General features: G+C 34.4%; 1 protein-coding gene across 3 annotated transcripts in view; it reads right to left on the reverse strand.

The window, feature by feature from the left end:
• Positions 1–4,109: 4,109 nt before the first annotated feature.
• The window catches only part of LOC146993562 (phosphatidylinositol-3,5-bisphosphate 3-phosphatase MTMR14-like), a 47,818-nt gene continuing 32,443 nt past the window's right edge, over positions 4,110–19,484 (reverse strand). For 2 of the 3 annotated variants that reach the window (XM_085827706.1, XM_085827708.1), the window contains exons 11-15: positions 18,617–18,680; positions 16,197–16,359; positions 16,034–16,070; positions 11,389–11,447; positions 4,110–4,415 (exon numbers count right to left, since the gene is read on the reverse strand). In XM_085827706.1, coding sequence (XP_085683832.1) covers positions 4,295–4,415; positions 11,389–11,447; positions 16,034–16,070; positions 16,197–16,359; positions 18,617–18,680 — 444 coding nt within the window. In that variant the 3' untranslated portion in view covers positions 4,110–4,294. The remainder of the gene's footprint in view (positions 4,416–11,388; positions 11,448–16,033; positions 16,071–16,196; positions 16,360–18,616; positions 18,681–19,484) is intronic. The other variant, XM_085827707.1, reaches the window with a different exon arrangement.

A 19,484-nucleotide genomic window follows, 5' to 3' on the forward strand; every position in this document is an offset into this window, starting at 1 on the left:
AAGATTTTAGTATTTAAACCGTAATAAATATATTGTAAATTTAACATACTTCTTGCAAATTTGAATGTATCTTTATTAGATTTTAATACACTTGTATTGCTGTGTCTGATCATGCAGTATTATCATTTCTCTCAAAATAACGGAGATAATAGCCGCAGTTCATGAGCTTTTAATTTTCTAGAAAAATATTTAATTCAATATTTATTCTTTAAATTGTCATATTTCTTTGCATTCTAGTATACCCATGATGACCATGAGAAGTAAACTGAAGAAATCGAAAACTTATCACTTCAATGAAGAATGGGAACTCGATTACTTTTTTACAATGTTGAATGATGAATGTTTAATATGCCTTACCTCAGTAGCCATTGCTAAAAAGGGAAATTTGTAGAGACATGTTTTTAGCTTAACATAACAAGTATCAAACATTGTTTTCTCGGTTCAGAATTTGGTGAATAAAGTTAGGGATCATTAAACTAAATTAACAAATCAATAAAGCGTTTCTAAAGTCTCAAGCAGTAACTACTGCATCATTCAAAATAAGCTACCTGAAAAAAAAAATGTAAGCCATTCTTAGACGGTGAATTTGTAAAGGCAATTTTCTTTAGAAATGTCAGATTCACATTTTAACGATTTTAAGAGCAAGAGTGAAATTGTTGCTGCAATTCAAGATCTACAATTGTCTCGATCCCAGTGAAATTGAAAGGATGAGTGGGAATGTAAAAGAGCAGTTACATAATTATATCAATAGGTGTTCTTATTTTCCCCTTCAGTATGATGAATCGACAGATATAAGGCACAATTGCTTGTTTTCGTTCGTATGTAAAATCCTTATTTTACATCTAAAGGAGAGTTGTAAAGTCTACTGCCGAAAAGCTAACTGAGGGATTTAGAGCTGCGACGATGCTAGTAAAGTTTGCGGATGATGAAAATTAAGGATTATTTCTACGCATCTTAGGTATACTTTTTCATTATGATCACGGCTATCCATTATTTCACGTATGTTACTGGTTCATATGGATGTGAGATTTATGTAATTTGAGTTTTCACATGTTCGATTTTATCCTTCGGTTATTTTTTGGACATAATTCGAAACAACTTAGCCGTTCTACAAGGGGTAGGGTTCTCGTTAACCCAGGTACCCTGGTGCTACACCGTTCCACTGGAGGAGAGTTGTTGGGTATGATTTCTCTGAAGGAAAGGACTAGAGGTGTAGACACATTCAAAACCTTTTAAAAAGTTGCTCAACGATTTAAAAGTACCTTTTTTAAATTAGTTTCAATAACAAAGGATGGCGCAGCTGCAATGATAGGTAGCATAAATGGATTTATAGCCCTATGTCATAAGAAAGATGAATTCCCTGCCTTTATCACTTCATAATTCACCAGCAAGTGTCAGCAAGAGACTAAACACAAAAGTGGTAATGGACATAGCATTTAGGATTGTTAATTCCTTTCGAGGAAGTTCCCTCAAACGGCGTCTCGTCCAACTGCAGCTGAATAAAGGCCAACCTGAATTATTACTACATACCGATGTCAGATGGATAAGCAAAGGTAAATTTCTGCAACGATTTCGTGATTTATTGCCTGAAATTAGAGATTTTCTTCACGAACAAGATGGAAACTGAACATTTAAATGATGAAACTTGGCTTAGTGACTTAGCATTTCTGATTTAACTTAAACATTAAGTCATTTAAATTCAGAATTACAAGGTAAAAATAAAACTAATTGATGTGATCAGCTCCATAAAACAAAATTTATTTTGCTAATAGAAGACCTGCAACAAAATAGTCTGAATAATTTTCCAAATATGGCAGATAACCTACAAAAATATTAATTATAAGATCGACAAATGTGTCTCGGAAATCCAAAAAGTAATTCAAGATTCCGAGATAAGAATCAAGGATTTTGAAAAACTTAAAGAAATTGGGGAATTCATATCTTTTTCTTTTAAAAAGATTTAAGTGTGAAACGCATTAACCAAATAAAAGTCCGAAAATTTGAAGATTTTTAGAAATATGTCAACCGCGAAAAATATCCCAGTATCAGCAAACGTAGCGAATTTTTGTTTTGAATCTACATACCTATGGGAATCGGCATTTTCATACTTGAAACTAACGAAAGTTAAACAACGTTCTGTGCTGACCGATTCACATACTGAAGCCTCATCATTGTTATCTTTGTCAGAATATACACCTAATTACGATTCTTTGGTTTAGGAACATGCAAACACGGTGTTTCCATTGATGTTAAGGCAACAAAATAAATTCAAAATCTCTATCTGTAGCTATTTTGAGTTAATAAATACTGTTAATTATCCATGTTCTTTTTTCTTCCTTTGACATGAATTTTTGGAATCTTTAAATCATAGTTGTTTTTATGTAGAAACCTTACATCTATATTTCAATGCGATGTATGCTCAGCGAGCTATTGATAGATTAGCAAAAATTAAGCCATGCTAATCTCTATTGATAAATTCTCCTGTCCCCCCAAAAAAAAATGCGAAAGTGAAATATTGAAATCAAATTATGTCATATTGTGAATTTTTAAAACTTTTTCATATGAACGAACAAATAGTACAACATACATGGCAGTAGATAGAAAAAGAAATTGCATTTTAAGTTAGTAAAAATCTATCTTGAAAAAAATGTAATATCGAATTTTTTTAGGTACCACATGTACGAAATGCTGCTATTAAAAGTTGGGCATGGAAATTAATTTTCTTCGTGAGCCTATATCTCGAAAACTTAAGTGATTTACAAAATATTTTTGAAAATATTTTACTTATCTACCCATACCTTGCTGGAATGTACCTTATACTGAAACACTGCATAAACATTGTATTTTACACCCTTCTCCCCCTTTAGACTACACCTATGACAAAAAGTCGATTGCGACATACTTTTAAGATAAAAGTAGACTTTATATACAAAATGTTGTCCACCCCTGTCGTACAAAATATAAATAGTACAAGACCATCGTCCTTTGTTTTCTAAATTTGTAAATGCTATGCACGCATTTGTTGATTTGTATTTGATTTATATTTGTTGATTTGTATTTGATTATATATATTTATGCACGCATTTGTTGATTTGTATTTGATTTATATCAAGTTACTTCTTGCAATTATTGTATACGTTTTTCATTATTGTAATGTTCATTATTTCATTGATGCTTTATTTGCAAGTACGCCTTCCTGTCCAGAGACTGTACTGCCCGGGACGTGCAGTTCGTGGGAAGGGGCAGTATTACGAATTTTGTATTTCGTTAAGAAATGTTTTATTTCCCCGTACAATACAGCACCAGACACAATTAAGAGAGAGCTACGGCGGAAATTAAAAATACAGGAGCATGTCAATTTAGCATTGAATAAAAGATTCTTGTAATTTGTATTTAATTTGAATAAATGTAATTGACTACTATGTTAGCTATAACAGTAATTCTCTTTTGCTTTTCCGAAATTTCGAAAAGCAGAAATTTAAGAGAAATTTCTCGGGATAGATTCAAGTCTATAAAAAGCCAGAAAGAACATCTCAGCTCGGTTTAGTTAGCTGTTATTGTTGATTTGATTAGCTTTCTCTACGCTGTGTATTGCTTTCTACTTAACATTTCCGTATTTTGAAATAAAGCTACTGATTATATTGCGTGATAATGTACAAATATCTCTGAGGGAAAATTCAGCGTTCTGTTATATTTCTTTTGATAAGAATAAATTTTATTAACCTTTTATTGGACTTGTGAAATCAATCCATTACGAACCCGTACACATGCAACAATATAAATGTTGAAGTTTAGGTTTCTGTTACTAGATTTATGTAGATTTCGTTTCGGAAGTACTTTTGATGACATTTTTTAACTATTTATTGTCTTTCAACTACATATTGATGTAAAGGAAAGTTATAGTTTTTGCTATGAAAGCAAATAATTGAATATTGGAACACAGGGTAAAATAACTTATACTTAGAAACCTTTCTTAACTTTTCACAGCACAATTTTCAATCAGTGTTTAAATGATAAATTTTTAGTTATTAATTCAATGGTTCTGCAGCAATAAAAACACCTAATTTATTAAAAAAATTAAGACATTTTGCCAAAAATATAAACACGTGATATGGAAATTATAGTTTATTGCTTTAGATATTAGAAATTATGAAAAATATAAATCTTATTAGAAACATTTCATTAATTACGTTTTGTACATGCCAACAAATTGAGAAAAAGGTCTTATGACTGGATTTTACGATTCCGATTTTTTAAAGATTTTTGAGATTCTGATTTTTTCTGAAGATTAAGTTCATGCATATTCTTCCTCCCAAATTTGTTCTATTACAGAACAGTATAGCTCCCCGAATAGTTCATATACTGTGTTGAGTTTATACAGACGGTCCCGTGGACGCGAAAGGCCGATCGACGCTCTGAAAATTAAAATAATATCATTAGCAGACTTTAGAAATCAATTTACCAGTTAGTCGTATAACTACAAGGTCGATAGATTTAGATCTTCCAAAAGGGAATAACTAGATTCTTTAAAATTTAGGTTCATTATTGACCATTTTGCAAAATTATAAAAATTCTAATTTAAAAAGGCATTTTAAAGTTTGGAAAGGTTTGCTTCTATCCATTACCCATCATATAGGATAAACTTGGACGAAGAAGCCTTTTAATAACGTATAAGGCTGCGGTGGTTAATTTTACAGGTACAGGTATTCAAACTTTCTGTATATTAACTGAAATGTGAAGATTAAGGGGATAAGTTCCGTAAATTTATGATTTATATAGGTTTAGATTAGCTTTAATCTAGAACACTACCTTGAAATATTAGCGAATCATTTACATTGTAACAAAGACTTAATTCACTATTCTACCAAGTTTAAACAAATGGCGGCTTCACTGCATTTAAATTGTTGATAATTCTACAATTATTACATGCCGATTGATTAAAGGCATGAAAGCTTTAACATAATTCAATCACTTAACGCAAAAAATGCACAATTTACCAGCATATAAGAATACAAAACTGAGCTCACCGAGGGAGGCAAAAGAGTGGGTATATAGTATATATATATTTCAGTGTGACCGATTGCAACCAAAAAGGGAGGTGCACGACTATGTCCCATATAACAAAATTTGAAACTTTCTGCGTTGAAAGTTTTTCTTAGCTACTCGTTTTGGAGCTATGTGAGATATACACACGTACGTAAAATATCTCTTCTGAATACATTTTAAAATCATTTTTGTGAGAAGTCGTTTATGCTGTCCGTATGTACAGATGTCGCGCAAGAAGTCTCAAATGGATTCGAGAACCGCCAAAATATGTATTTTCGTTACAAAGGTACCCGAAATTTTTCGCTATTACAATACTTCCTTCACTTCGCACAAGTAAAAAGGACACTGTGTGCGACTAATGTTTTATGAAATAGCTACAATTAAATCCATTGATCAAAAATAGTCTCGTGGAGTGACGGCAGGAAACGAAATGTTGAATCCATTAACTTAGGTGCTTTGATAACATCTTATATTTTGTATTGCTTGTTAATTGTTGTTAAATTAAAGGGATTCTGACTTTATGGAGAGCCGAAAATACTCTCATATGGTTTGGTGGAAAGGGAGTGGGAGACCCTCGGATCACTGCCGCTGTGAGGCTTTCGCCACCATTCTTCCACGAAACTAATAGACAAGACAACGCAAATTACCCAAAATTTAAATGGGATCTTATTAAGGCCCCATTATTCCAACGGCACTATAATTACCCGCAAGTTTTTAATTTAGTAAAATTAAGAACTTGCATAGCAAGCCTACTCGACTGTCGTTTTTCCTGCTTTATTATATACCGCAGGGCTGTTATAAATAGCAAAACGCTGATCGAAACATATTAGCTTTTAGAATAGGATTTTCTTTTGCTTTGCAAGTTGCACCTACAAATGCTTTCGTCTACATGTAGCTCCATTTTGTGGTTATTTTCGCGCATATTCAAATGCAAAGATGTATATTAACTACTCTCACCACTACCTGGCTGGTGGTACTAAAGTAACAGAACTTAAACATTTAAAGTATGGGATAAGTCTAGTGAAATTTTGTTTTGGGCGAGTATTGGCAGCGAAAAGGAAAAATTATAAAGGTAGCTTTCTTTAATACAAAAATCATAAAGCATACATCGCCAGTTCTTCCATGAAGCGCATCGAAAGGGCAAACTAAATCGATTTTTCAAGACACCCCTTTGAAAAATGAGTTAGGGTTCATTTCTATGGCAACAGACATTTGTGGACATTCAATCTACACATTCTTGCAATATATTCAAAGGTCTCGCTTGGAAGAATGATACAGAATCCTTTTCATCGCCTATTAAAATTTACATAGCTTCGAAAAACGACTACGGTAGAAATGCAAAGATAAACATCGCCTATTCAGGGTTCTTATTGTAACGATTGGTTGGGGTTTTAGTAGAAAACCCATATGGGTCATATTGCGCCAAACAAAAGGCTTATTTACAGAACTTAAAATAATAAAGACAAGAAACGCATGTACCATTTAGTAAATAGGCACAAAACAAGTTTAAGACAAAGTTACATATAGGTATAAATCAGTAATAAAGTTTAATAAAACCTGCAATAAAATCAAACAAAATTCTTTCACGAAACCTAGGATACGAAAGACCATGAAATACCGATGGAAAACTATTAGTCAAAGGATAAATTGAAAATATAAATATATCTAGCTTCCAGTTAGACCTTCAGCAACACAAATTGAAATCGGTTCATTCAAATAACGTGGTAAAAACTTTGCAGCTCTTAAAAAGTTTAAAATTTCAGGATGTGGTTTTCAAATAAATCTTTGGCTGAAATCTCAAATATTTAAATTTCGAAAGCAATTAAATGTTGGACAATCAATTTAAATGTGTTCAATGGTTAAAATGGTATTGAATTCAACACATACTGGTTCCGTTTCGTCCAACAATAGGCACCTGTGTGTTAGTCTCGTGTGACTAATTCCTAGTCGGGTCAGAAGGACCTGATCCTTTCAGTTTAAAGCACATTTCTAGTGTTCTAGTTTAGGTTTTAAATTTCGTAATTAGTTAACTGCGCATCCTAAAGCTTCTGCCATTTCAAATTTTACCTGCCAATCTGTGTTAATATCTGAATAGGGCACCGGCTGGCTGGATGTCCCACAGGCGTATTTTGCAGCGATATTGGGAATCACTACAGCATTTCGTCTAGCATTAGGGCAAAACTTTTTCCATATTCTATTATGTAGAATGAGAAGAGATTTTTAATGACTTATTGGACAAATACATGACATAAACAATGCCATCATGGCCAGGGCTCGTCATAGACGTTAGCGACAAAACTTTGTTCATCTCCACCATAGTGAAATCAGTGTTATATGCTTCTGTACTGAGATAGTTAAAACTGATGGATATATTCTCATAACAATGTTGGTAGATAATCAGTACCATTTGACACAGCACTAAATGTCTCACCTATGCTATTAGTAACATCTTTTCTGCTGCTAAAGTTAAGCCACCTTTTTCCAAAATGGGTAGTCGATCATCCTTATTAGTACCTGAGAATTTTTAATTTTTTTGCAAACACACTTGCTTGGAATGGAATATGTAATGGATGACTTAATTGATCCAAGCATTCCTCCATCTTTGGCGTCACAATCTTTGATCATTTGCTTTTGCCTTTTTATAGAATATAAGATTGCTAAGCGTGAGATTCCTGCGAAAAATTCCACAGGCTTTTCTTTGCCGTCCGACTCCTTGACAGTCACAGTTTCACCATGGTTTGAGATATTTAGGAAGGCTGCCTGATGATATGGGAATAGATTTTAGCTCCCCTCATAGAAGGGGAAGTGATCAATTGGCACCTTGTATGCCATGTTATTAGTGAGCATAGCCAAATTAGAAAACATTTCCCAGCCTGCTTGTTCGTAAATAAAACGTAGTGATCTGAAATTTGACCATGCTGTAATTTGATTAAAAGTTCCGTAGATAGGGAAATAATCACTATTAAAAGTGTCGTTCCCAACGCTAAATGAGCAAAACGGGAGAAATAATGTGAACAAATGACAAGATCGGTACTGTGAAATGTCCTCGTGGGTTGGTGGAAAAATGTTCTTAAGGAGTCACAAGCAGTGATCATTAACAAGGTCTTCGATTTGTTTTATCCGAAGAGATCACCACTATCACAGATGATTATGGCCATTGAAATCGACAAATACAATGAAAGGAGCAAGCAACTGTTTTACCAAATTATCCAATTCATTTTTATCTATAACTTCATTAGGGTAGACGGTAATGGTGTGGTGTTGGTGTATTTAATTATGGCAAAGCACACTAGGGCTATCTGCCTAAGGGGAGGGATGCCTTCATGGAGGACTTTCTAAGGGAAACTGGCTCGTATACACGTTACACATGGGGAAAACACCCATGCAGCCTGCCCGTTCGCGGGATTCGAACCACGGACCGAACTACCAGTGTTCAGCGACTTTACCGCTCGGCCGCTGGTGGGCTAGACGACGGTAATGACAGCGGCTAGCGTTCTGATATCGATTTGCACCACAACAGCTTGGAGACATATTCAAAGAAAAGACAGTCGAAGAGTAGACATGAGAGGTGAGAATAGCAACACCTCCGCTTACGCGCTAACCACAGGAAACGTCTTTTCTGACAGTTGAATACCTGCGCAACTTAGCTGTGCTATCTTGCTTGAGAAATGTCTCCTGCACTCCAAAACAGGCAGGGTGATAAGTATCTATCAGGCTCTATGTTCACTAGACCTTTATGAAATCCACGACAGTTCCAAGATTTTGAGGTAGCCATCATGAATGTTTATTTTGCCTACGCTGTTTTGTTAGGCGTAGTAAAAGATCTTTTGGCGGTGTTAAATCCTTTTCCGACAGCAAACTCTAATGAAGCATGAACAGAATTTAACGTTTTTGAGCTTACGTTATTTAAAGAGGACTTGGTTATTAATAATAATTACTCAAGTTTTTTTATGACATGGTACATCTTTAGTATTGGCAGAAAAATTGCTATTTGGTATTTTTTGTGTTACTTCTGTTTTAATCTTTGAAAGGTAAGTGATGTCTGAATAGCTATTGAGAGAATAGATTTTGTTGCAACGCCAAAACTCAGATTTGGACGAGGTTGAGTGCTTTCCAACAACCCCTTAGCTTCTGTACCAGATATCGTTTTGGTTGCCGTTTGGATTTCCTTTCCGATTTTCCATTTGAGACATGGACAAGAAAGATGGGCGACTTTCTTTACAATTAACACAAAGAGGCTGCAGTGCAACCCTCACTTTCATGATCCACAATAAAGCAACGAGGGCATGTTACCGCGACATGCAGCCTCTGAGGGTCCAAACCGCTCGCATTAAAAACAAAACAGTGCTTGGCCCATAGCGCTGCATCGGGCGATGCTAACTGCCTGCTTTAATGTGATTTCGAAGTTGAGAAGTGTTTAAGGTCAAAATAATGCGTTTAGTATCAACTGACCATACTTTCTTATTTTAATAGGACGTGCATCAGAAAAATTCTACTCGGCAAGTTCGGCAATGTATTTTTCGTTCGATATTGTTAATAGCTAGACTGACTACACGCCATAACTGGAATTCAGCTTTGTGTGCAGAAACCGTAACAGCAAATTGTCCCATTTTTGACTAGTAAGAAGGGTCCTACTTATTAACAGTTTCCTTTCATAAGTCACCAGACCGTAAGTGTTTAATTGATCTTGGTTCTTTAGCAAAGGCTTTTAAATTTTTAAACCAGGAGTGACATTTTATGCAATTCAGCAGATTTGGTCATAGCACAAAATATGATCAACTTTAGTGTTTTTTGAAATTTTCGTAGTTCGAGGTCTTACTTGACGATTCCTTTGCAGTTTCACGAGATAAAAATGTGTGAAGCTATATTTGAAGGAAATAAAAATTCGGACCTGGCATCCCTACCCATCACGGAGTGCATAAAAGGAACTCGGATTCATGCGCCAGGAATAACCGAGTTTATACGCAAACAAGCCCCACAGTCTGCTTTCCAGAGAGCAGGTACTCCTGAGAGTTCCCCCCCCCAAGGACTAGTGGCCAGCCCATCGACAACCGCGAGGACGACAAGATGCCTCCCATTTAGCTGAAGCAGGGGCAAAAGATGTGTGTTGGGGACAGTACCTCGACCCTCATCTACCAGGTCCCTTTTTTTCAGCGACACGGGTTCTCACGCTGGCGAACACGTGGGCAGTTTTCTTGCCATTGAAAACTACAGACAAAAGCTGTTCCAGTTTCTCATGACGAGCCCCAACCTTCGAAGAGGAGTACCACAAGGGAGAAAAGAAGGAAAAGTTTCAGCTAAGAGGAGATAAGACTGAAAAGAGGCTAGATCACCTGAAGGCTTAGGGTACCTCGGGATTGCCCTACCCGTACTCACCAAATGAGAGCCCGAGGGCCTTGTTGTGACAGAATGTAATATGGCTAAAATTGCAGCCATTTCGAAACGGTTTGAGAAACGCATTGAGGTTTATCGATACCAGACGTCGTTAAAAAACGAGAAACGTTACAAATACATTTAAATGTTATCACTATACATAGGATGTTAACATATTTTTAGAATCAAAAAATTAAAAAAGAATTAAAAACTAATGCTTTGGCATAATATCTGGCAGCAACTTATTTCGAGAGAAATATCGTCTGCTTATTCTAAATTTTTTCAAGAACTGCATTTAAACTAGCTATAGATTGAAGAGTTTGTACTTGCAGAAAACAAATATTACTATTTTGTAATACAAAAACGTTGTGAAATGTAGGGCATTAAAATATCCAAATGCAAAATAAAGCATCCTGTTAATCGGAATAATGAAGCATGCAAGTCATCACAAAACAGGCTGTAAAACCCTGTATAAAAACTAGTTAGCAAAAGAGAATATTTGTACAAATCTGGCTCCGTGATTACGAACATCGTTTCAGTAACAGGTTTACGATTGTCGCAGGATACTCCGTATTTGAATCTGAATAAAGTTAGAATCAATATACAACATGCTTCTGTATCTCGCATTTTCTCGAACAATATATAAGTAAAGGTAAAATTGTGATCTTTTAATTCAAGAAATATTAAAAATTACAATTTTATTTTCGAAGAAAATAATGAAACTTCATCATTGAAATTGTAATTTAATATATTCGAATATTTTTTACATAAACTAATGGTGGAAATGTACTCAAGATTATCTAAAAATCTTTCTATTAACCAATATTCTGAAATATATGTATTTTAAGAAAATTCCTTACTCTTAAAGCTAAAGTACCTTTAATATCTTCGAAAGACTAAAACGAATGGTATGTTTTTAAAGAATTTTTGAATTTAACAAAAGAACATTGAAGACATATCGCATCTTACCTTATCGAAAACATTAGTGATGAAATATATGCGAGGCAGGAGAAGCAGAAAAACATGATCTGCAACAGAAATTAAATTAAAAGTAACGAGAAGTGTGCGAATTTCATTTCAACACTTCTGTAAAAGCTTCAAAATGTTTTCAGGCTTTGGGAGAAGGCATGATAAATTGCAATGGAATTTAATTTTCCGAGTCTATAAATGACAGAATTAGCTTTTATAAATAATTTATGAGATATTACACCCCGGTTTCCATTGCCCCATTTTACGCTTAAGCCCCGTTCACATGCAAAGCTCCTTCGCACAGCTGCCTTTAGCAACGGGAGAAAAAGGAGACATGAAAGAGTTTCGTCTTTAGGACCCGTTCAGAAGACCACCGTCTTCCTTCCCCTTTACACTTAAGCCTCTGTGAACAATCACGTCTCCGAATTGGCAAACTTCTAATACTGTTTACACATTAGTAACGCTGTTTACTGTTGTTAATTTTGTAATCTGTACTTTCGCAACTGGTACCTGAAATTTCGTAATAGTTCCTGAAAAATATGCTTTTTATTATTATTTTATAAGCTGTTATTTAGATTACTCTTGGTGCTTGTCGCTATGGTTAAAAGATGGTCATGGATTTTTAAACCGCCCACGATAAGATATAGAACTCAAACTTAGTACATACACTGCTTGTGGATGTGGTGTCACGCTTTTGATTTTTAGACGATTAGAATTTTTTTCAAATTTAATGTGGAAACGACTTTCTACAAATATTAACAAATAAACTGAGAATCTCAGAATATTACAGTTTGCATCATAACACACTGTGGAGGGAAAAAATTAAATGAAATTTTTAGCGTAATTTTTTTAAAAAATATTTTGGGAGAATTTAAAATCCTTCATATTTTGAACTTTTTGACGCCCATTAGTTTTAAAATTTCATATCTAAAAATATATCGGTTACAAACTTCCGTCGTTTTCACAGCTTATAAAACAAACATTTCGCATTTAAAAAAATGATAAAGGAAATTAATTGGATGATTTTTTTCTCTTTTTTGAAAGATATGCAATGAAGCAGAATGGGAAATACTGGTTCTTCTTGGGCATCAATTCGAAACATCGGTTTCAAAGTAAATCTCATTATACCACACTATTTTTATGACATTATTTATGCTATACAAGTTGTTATTGTTGCCAGTTGTTAGTTAAGCGCGAGATTGGCGATATTTCTGAGTTAACTTTCTTAAGATGCGTTTTGCATTCCATTGTGTTTAACGTTCTTATTAGATTGAAGCATAACTACTGATTATACTTAGTGATATTCTAAACACTTGCAGAGTATTTCTGTGGAATCCGAGTATTCGAGTATTTTTTGCAAAATACTGAAAGGAAAAATTATTTGAAATGAAAATGTGACCGAAATCCTTTGTTTTAAAGATTTTAGATAAAAGTATTTTTTCCCTCAGAAACTAATTCATTAATTGCAAAATCATTCCTTGAAATTATTAAGAACACTAATAAATACAATAAAAAACTGGGGGTGACACTGAAAATTGTAGAAGAAAGACATTTTAATCGTAAAAGTTTTCTTCGAAAATATAAATTAAAAAATACTAGCAAAAACTTTTTCAGCTTAAAATTATTTTGTCTCACAAAACGATTTAATAATGTTCATAAAAAGTAGATGAAAATGCTTAAATTTAAAGAAAAAAAATCATTCAAAAGTTACCGAGTCCCTTGTTGCGTTGAAGCCGATATGCATTTTCTTAACTTTAGTTTTAATTTGAACGATATATCTGGAATACCTAGCATCAGATAACCTTGTCTGTATTTGTCTATTAATTTCCGTATCTTGTACAGTTCTAATTTTGGGGGGCATGCTGTCACATACCCAGACATCTATCAGCGCGATTGTTTCGCCGACAGTCCAGCGAGCAGTAACTAAAATTAAGTGAACCTCGCAGTATAGTACGGAAAATCTCCCCATTTGCCCTGCTCCCGAGAGGTAAGGAACATTCAACCAAGTTCTACCTCCAATTCGGCGAGGCAGTTAATGCCTCTCCCACGCTCTTAGTGATCAATTTGTGAAAATTCAAAATTTCACATTTTGTATCAAAGCAATTGTTACTTTTCAATAAGAATAATCAAAAACTGCAGATCAGGCAATGGGTACGATACGAACGATTAGTGGATAGAAGACAGATGCGAGAGTGGTGATCCATGCAGAGATAAATAATCCTTATAAGTCCTGTGATCCATGCCTCACTACGATTCAATACAGCTTACGTGGAGATTTCCATCGAATGGTCTCTCGCTCTCTGCTCATATTGCTTCGCTTGTGTTTAGCTATGACTTTGGTACATAATTTAGCGAAATGCAGATTTTCAGTCTTTATAATTTTGAAAAAATAAAGGGTTTGAAGCTATATGTTGAGATATTTTCTTTCAATACCAGAAAAGCTATATGTTCGGAAATAAAACTGGAAGTGACGTCGATTCGTAGGTGGCAGGGGGAAGTTAAAATCACAAATTCCTTAACGTCAAAATCTTCAACTATACGAATAATTCTGCAAAATTAAATCTACAACATTATCAGATATGTTAGCATAAAAGGGATGAAATGTCGGAACTTTGTTTTTGAAAAACCATTGCATTTAACCATTTGTATCCTTCACAAAAGGTTAAGTAATTTAATTACGGCACAGCCTGGAGGGCTGTCTGCTTAAAGGGAATGCCTTCGTAGAGGACTTTCTAAGGGAAACTAGCTCGTATACACGTTACACATTGGAAAAACCACTAAAACACCCATGCAGCCAGTCCGTTCGCGGGATTCGAAACTCTGACCGAACTACCAGTGTTCAACGACTTTACCGTTCGGTCGCTGGTAGGCTTCCTTCACAGAGAAATTTTTATTAAGTCAGAATAATGGCAAAATCTAAAAGCACTTTTAGTTTTCTGCAAGAAACTGGTAATACACTGAATGTTTCGGGGGCTAGTTGAGGACGGTTTTATGGATTCAAGAAATAAATCAGTATTCACAATTTGAGGATTACTGACAATAAAGCTAGGCAAGTATTTCCCCAAAGTTTAGAGAAAATTTTTACTGGTGGGAACCTTTCACAACAAGCAGTCTTCAATGATAAAAGTAATCTACTTTGGAAGAAGAGGCTATCACGTGCACATTTATGACAAAAAACCTACTTCTGGATTTAAACACTCATCTTTTCTGGACACTTTTCTTGTTTTAAGGAGGTAACGTCAAAGTGATTTTGAATTCAAGTGCTTGTGTATCATTCTGAAATATTACTGCTATTGAATAGAAGAGACAAATCAACACATTTCGTGATTTAGCGATCAACCAGAAAAGCGGGGAGTCAACACAAGTTTTTGAAGATTGATTTATAAGCGAATTTTATTCATCAGTAAAGGCGCTATTGTAATGAGAACTTTTACTAAATTCGCTCTTCCGACAGATTAAGCAAGAGGGCACCAAAACATTTGCCGCCAAACAGAAGGTCAGTTATACAATCTATGGATCAGTGTGCAATACTCAACTTTTAAGCAAGTTATTTGCGACAAACGTTTTATAATTTGACAAAACTGACTAATGAAGCACACGAAGCGAGAATTTAAACATGCTTGGAACAAAATGACTTCAAACTATGCGTAGTTTCGAAAAACGTTTTTTCAAAGAAATTGGCGAAATTATTTTCGAAACTATAGAGAGTAATGAAATTAATGCTCAGATGTAGGAAAGAAGTTTAATGCATTAAGAATTTACTGGAAATATCATGAAAAAAGCCTATTCAATGAAGAAACATTTGACATAATAGAAATGGATCAGAAAGCAATTCACGTGTTGAAAATTGCTTCAGAAAACACAGATGAAGAAAAATCGAGAGATTTATAGTTTTCTCGAAAAACAGCATTGCAACTCGTAACGAAAATACACGAGTTTTTGGAGCATGATCCAAATTCAGATCAAGGGTAAGAAGAGGAATTTTAAATTAGTTAATAAAGGATTGAGGCAATAAACAAGCAAAACAAATCGCCTCCAATTTCTTTGCAAAAGAAAATTCCTAATATTCTGTAACGAATTAAGAATTCCTTTTTTTGTTAAATTTACATACGCGACTAGTCATCAATTGTGTACATATACAGAAAACTATTCATTTTTTATTTTTAATTTTGAAACACTTTTTTATTACCGTTTACTTGATTGTATTTGATTTTTTTGTTTCCAATACTTCCATATGGCAAAAAATTAATAGATTCCATTATTGTTTATTCGATTCAATTTCTTTTCACAGATTAGGAGAGTAAAAATCTGGGTATTGTTACATTTCCAAATTTTAGTTAAAATGCTCTACCCTGAAATTATGCAAGTATCTGGGGTATAGACGGGCACTTATCTATCTATACACAGTCACAGGTAAGTCTTTCTTAGGCAGGGAGATACACGTGTTCTTAAGGTTTCACTGCAATCCTACAGTCTGAACACGATTCCTATTTAATAAACAGTTTGAATACAATTTTCATCTCTTGAATGAACCTGAGAAACAACTGTTTGAAGATAGTTACAATCTAACAAACGATTTCCAGAAAATTAAAATTTCTTCGCAAACATCATTTGAATTACAAGTGCAAGAATAATGTTTACTTACGAAGTATCCTCCATTAGCTCGTTTGGGTAAGTCATGCCTGAAATAAAACAATTTACAACTGAAGAGAAACGTCAAAAGCAAAACACCAAGCACGGTAGAAGTTTCCACGCATTTTATGGTGGAAATTATGGTTCAAAAGAAATTTTTTTAATCAAATACTTACCCGAAGAGGTACCAATCATATGCTACCGTGAAGTAAGTCATCTCTATGGGATTTAATGATTTGTGGATCAAGCCATCAGCCCAAAGTGACAAGCGTAAAAGGGTTATGAAGAGTGGAGTCCTATCTACACCAGTAATGCAATGGACAAGGACTCCCTTTTCGCCTGGGAAAATGACTTAATGTTAACTTATGCAGTTAGTAACAACTTTAACAGTTAGCTGATACATACAGATGCAATTAGCGAGATTTTTAATTAGAAGTCAGCAATCTTATATATAGCACATCCTGATTCAATTATATTTATGAATTTCTCAAGAACTAAAACAATTTTAATACGAATATTTTAATAAATCTTAAATTACAATAAAAGATATTTAAGATAACATTCGTTTCCTATTATATACATTCAAGTCTTGATTGCATAAAATTTACTTCCAAATTTTTTAACATTAATTTATCTTCCACTTTCATGTACATTCGTGATAGGGAAAATACTGATGCGATACCAGAAATTCAGTTCAGGGTTTTGAAGCGTCTTAATGCATTCTCTAAAAAACTTCTAAATTCAGCAAGTTTCCAAACTTCCGCTATTTGATTCCAGGCCACTATTTTAATAATAGTCGAATTTCAATCCCGAACAAATTATATAAAAGAAAAGACTCAACTGACGACAAGCGTCTAGTTAGAAACATTAAAGTCGGTAAAAAATGTCTTTCCAAACAGTTTGAAGTAACTGGTAAACAGAATTAACTCTCGAGGACTTGTTGAAAGATTGATATTTTCTTTTGCTTAATTCCCATTTATAAAACCTGACAGCAAGTAACTTACAAAAATATGAATTCGGCCTGAAATCTGGAGAAAATAATCAGTTGGTATTGGAGGCAAAGAACTGTTAATTTTAGACTTACTATACAAAATATTGCAACTATAAGCAAGACCGAGGGCTTTGAATTTACCAGTGAAGATAGGAAATTACTAGAAGATCATAAACACAAGCTCAGCTAGTAACTGTACAAATAGTAGCAAAAGACGACTGTATAGAAAATATTTCAGAGGAATGGAGAAAAATATTAGTTGTTCGACCTGAGAACGTTTTACAAAAAGTTGGTAGGATGCAAAGTTTCAGTTAACGATATCACCCACTTAAAGCAGTAACAAACTACAATATATGAATCTTCAGTGACAATGTCATGTCACTTTAGGACATGACATTGAAACATTAGGAACATTTTAAACAAAGCTAACAAATCACATGGGACAAAAGTTTACTGAAAAGAAGCACAAGGAGTGTCAAGTAGGCAAATGGCCCTAAGATAAAAAAAATGCCCCAAGGACAGTTATCAAATGCTTTCATAGAAAGGGACTTCCACACATATATTAGCGTCTCTTCTCTTCCTCAGTACTCCACGCTTATTCTGTTCACTTTTCTTAGTACAGATATTTCAAGATTACATTTTTGACCATCATCTCTGTAAACTAGAGAAAATAAAGGCTTAATATTGTGTTTATATTGTGGTGCAGTGGCCGAATCCACTACGTAGATCTCCTAATGTAATCCAGGGTTGAAATAAACTTCTAACTCAAGTTCTAACAATAAAATGACTTTTCCAAAAATCGTTAAAAATTTCCATTCATGTCGATGTGGAACTTGGATACATTCGGTTCCCCAATTTCAGAAATTTTTTAAATAGCGAATGTGCGCGATCAACAGCATGCACGAGGAATGTTAGTTCTAGCGGGCTAAAACACCTATAAATCTAGCAGAAAGGTTCTGAATTTTCTCAGAAACCACCTTCCTTTCTAACTGCCAAATTTTACCAACTCACGGGTCGTGACCTTCGCTGAATTCCTGAGGGGGGGGGGAATTCCTCCACCCGTACATAACAAGGGTGTCCCCCCTCCCAATTCCTGTGAAAGACTATTTCCTCGGACCTTTGGAGTGACTTTTTAGGCTGAAACCATAGTAATTAACAAAGGGACCGCGTTGCAACATGATTTCTCCTCTGATGTGAAAGAAGTACCATTGTATCCGGAAATCAGACGCTCTGGACAACCAGGCAAAGAACATCTATGCAAACATGCCACAATATTTTTCTGTCTTAGAATAATGACTTCTTTTGCTTTTGTTTTAAGAGTTTTACGAAAAGTAATATAATTTAAGCAAGTAATATGTCGCCAAAGGACAAGCGACTACACCCATTACGAATCCATTACATCTATGAGAAAAAGTTTTCATGACGAACGACCTTCAGAAAGCAATTGTATTCATGAATTAAAGCTTCACCGTATCTAAAATATTATACAAGCAAAGTATGAAATCATTTTAAAGCACAAAACTAGGTTTATTCCCCGATTACAAATTACGGAATTATGAATTAAATTCCAAGTGCTTAAAATAGCATTAAGTAAATTATACTCACTTAAAGCTATATAGTGCAATAAGAGCAAAAGATAATTTTCAGTGAGAACAAGAACTTTCCACTCCTAGGAAATAAAAATACAATAAGATTAAATACATAAACAAATTATAATATAGATTAACATACCCAAATTGCAATAATATCTAATTCAAGATATGCAGGGAGTTGAAATCCGTTTCATATACTGGAGATAGATCTCAATGTGCAATGATCGAAGAGGAAATTTATACGAAGTCAAAATTATAAGAGCGATTTAACGAGGTTTATGACTTCGCAAGTTTTCTTGATGACTACGTATAATTTCAGCACATAAGTAGAATGCTTCATGAAGAAGCGTATTCGATAACTGTAGATATCTGCATATATAAGCTGGATTACTGTGAAGGAATAAATAAATTTTCTGAAACTATTCTCTACAACACTGCCATTCTTCATCTAAGACAGAAAAACCATCGAATGTGCTTTTATAATGTTTGCTAGTCAAGGCATTTTAAGCATTGAATCTAGCTATCAGATCTCATTCAAACTCGTAGTGCGAACAAATTTTTCTCGAGATGAAAATTCGCTTGAAATTTTCTTCAAAATTCATCCGACTGCACCTGCCTACACTACCACCACAACGGCGAATTAATATCTATCAATCAAGATGACAAAAAGACTTTCCTCAAGAGACACAATGGCTTAATGGACAAATATTTCGGAAAATAGTTTACAATAGCTTCAATGGGCAATGTACATTGCAGCTATTGTAATTCCATCGTTTGGCTTTGAGAAAGGGATTGAATTTCTTATTAAAGATTGTTTTAAGGGAGCTTTACAGGCAGCTGCTAACGTTCTGACAGTTTAGCTAGTTCCACCTCTGACACCA

Source organism: Stegodyphus dumicola, chromosome 12 (genome assembly GCF_044657685.1).
Source record: "Stegodyphus dumicola isolate Sdum_Otavi_A_Nest chromosome 12, ASM4465768v1".
Taxonomy (NCBI): domain Eukaryota; kingdom Metazoa; phylum Arthropoda; class Arachnida; order Araneae; family Eresidae; genus Stegodyphus; species Stegodyphus dumicola.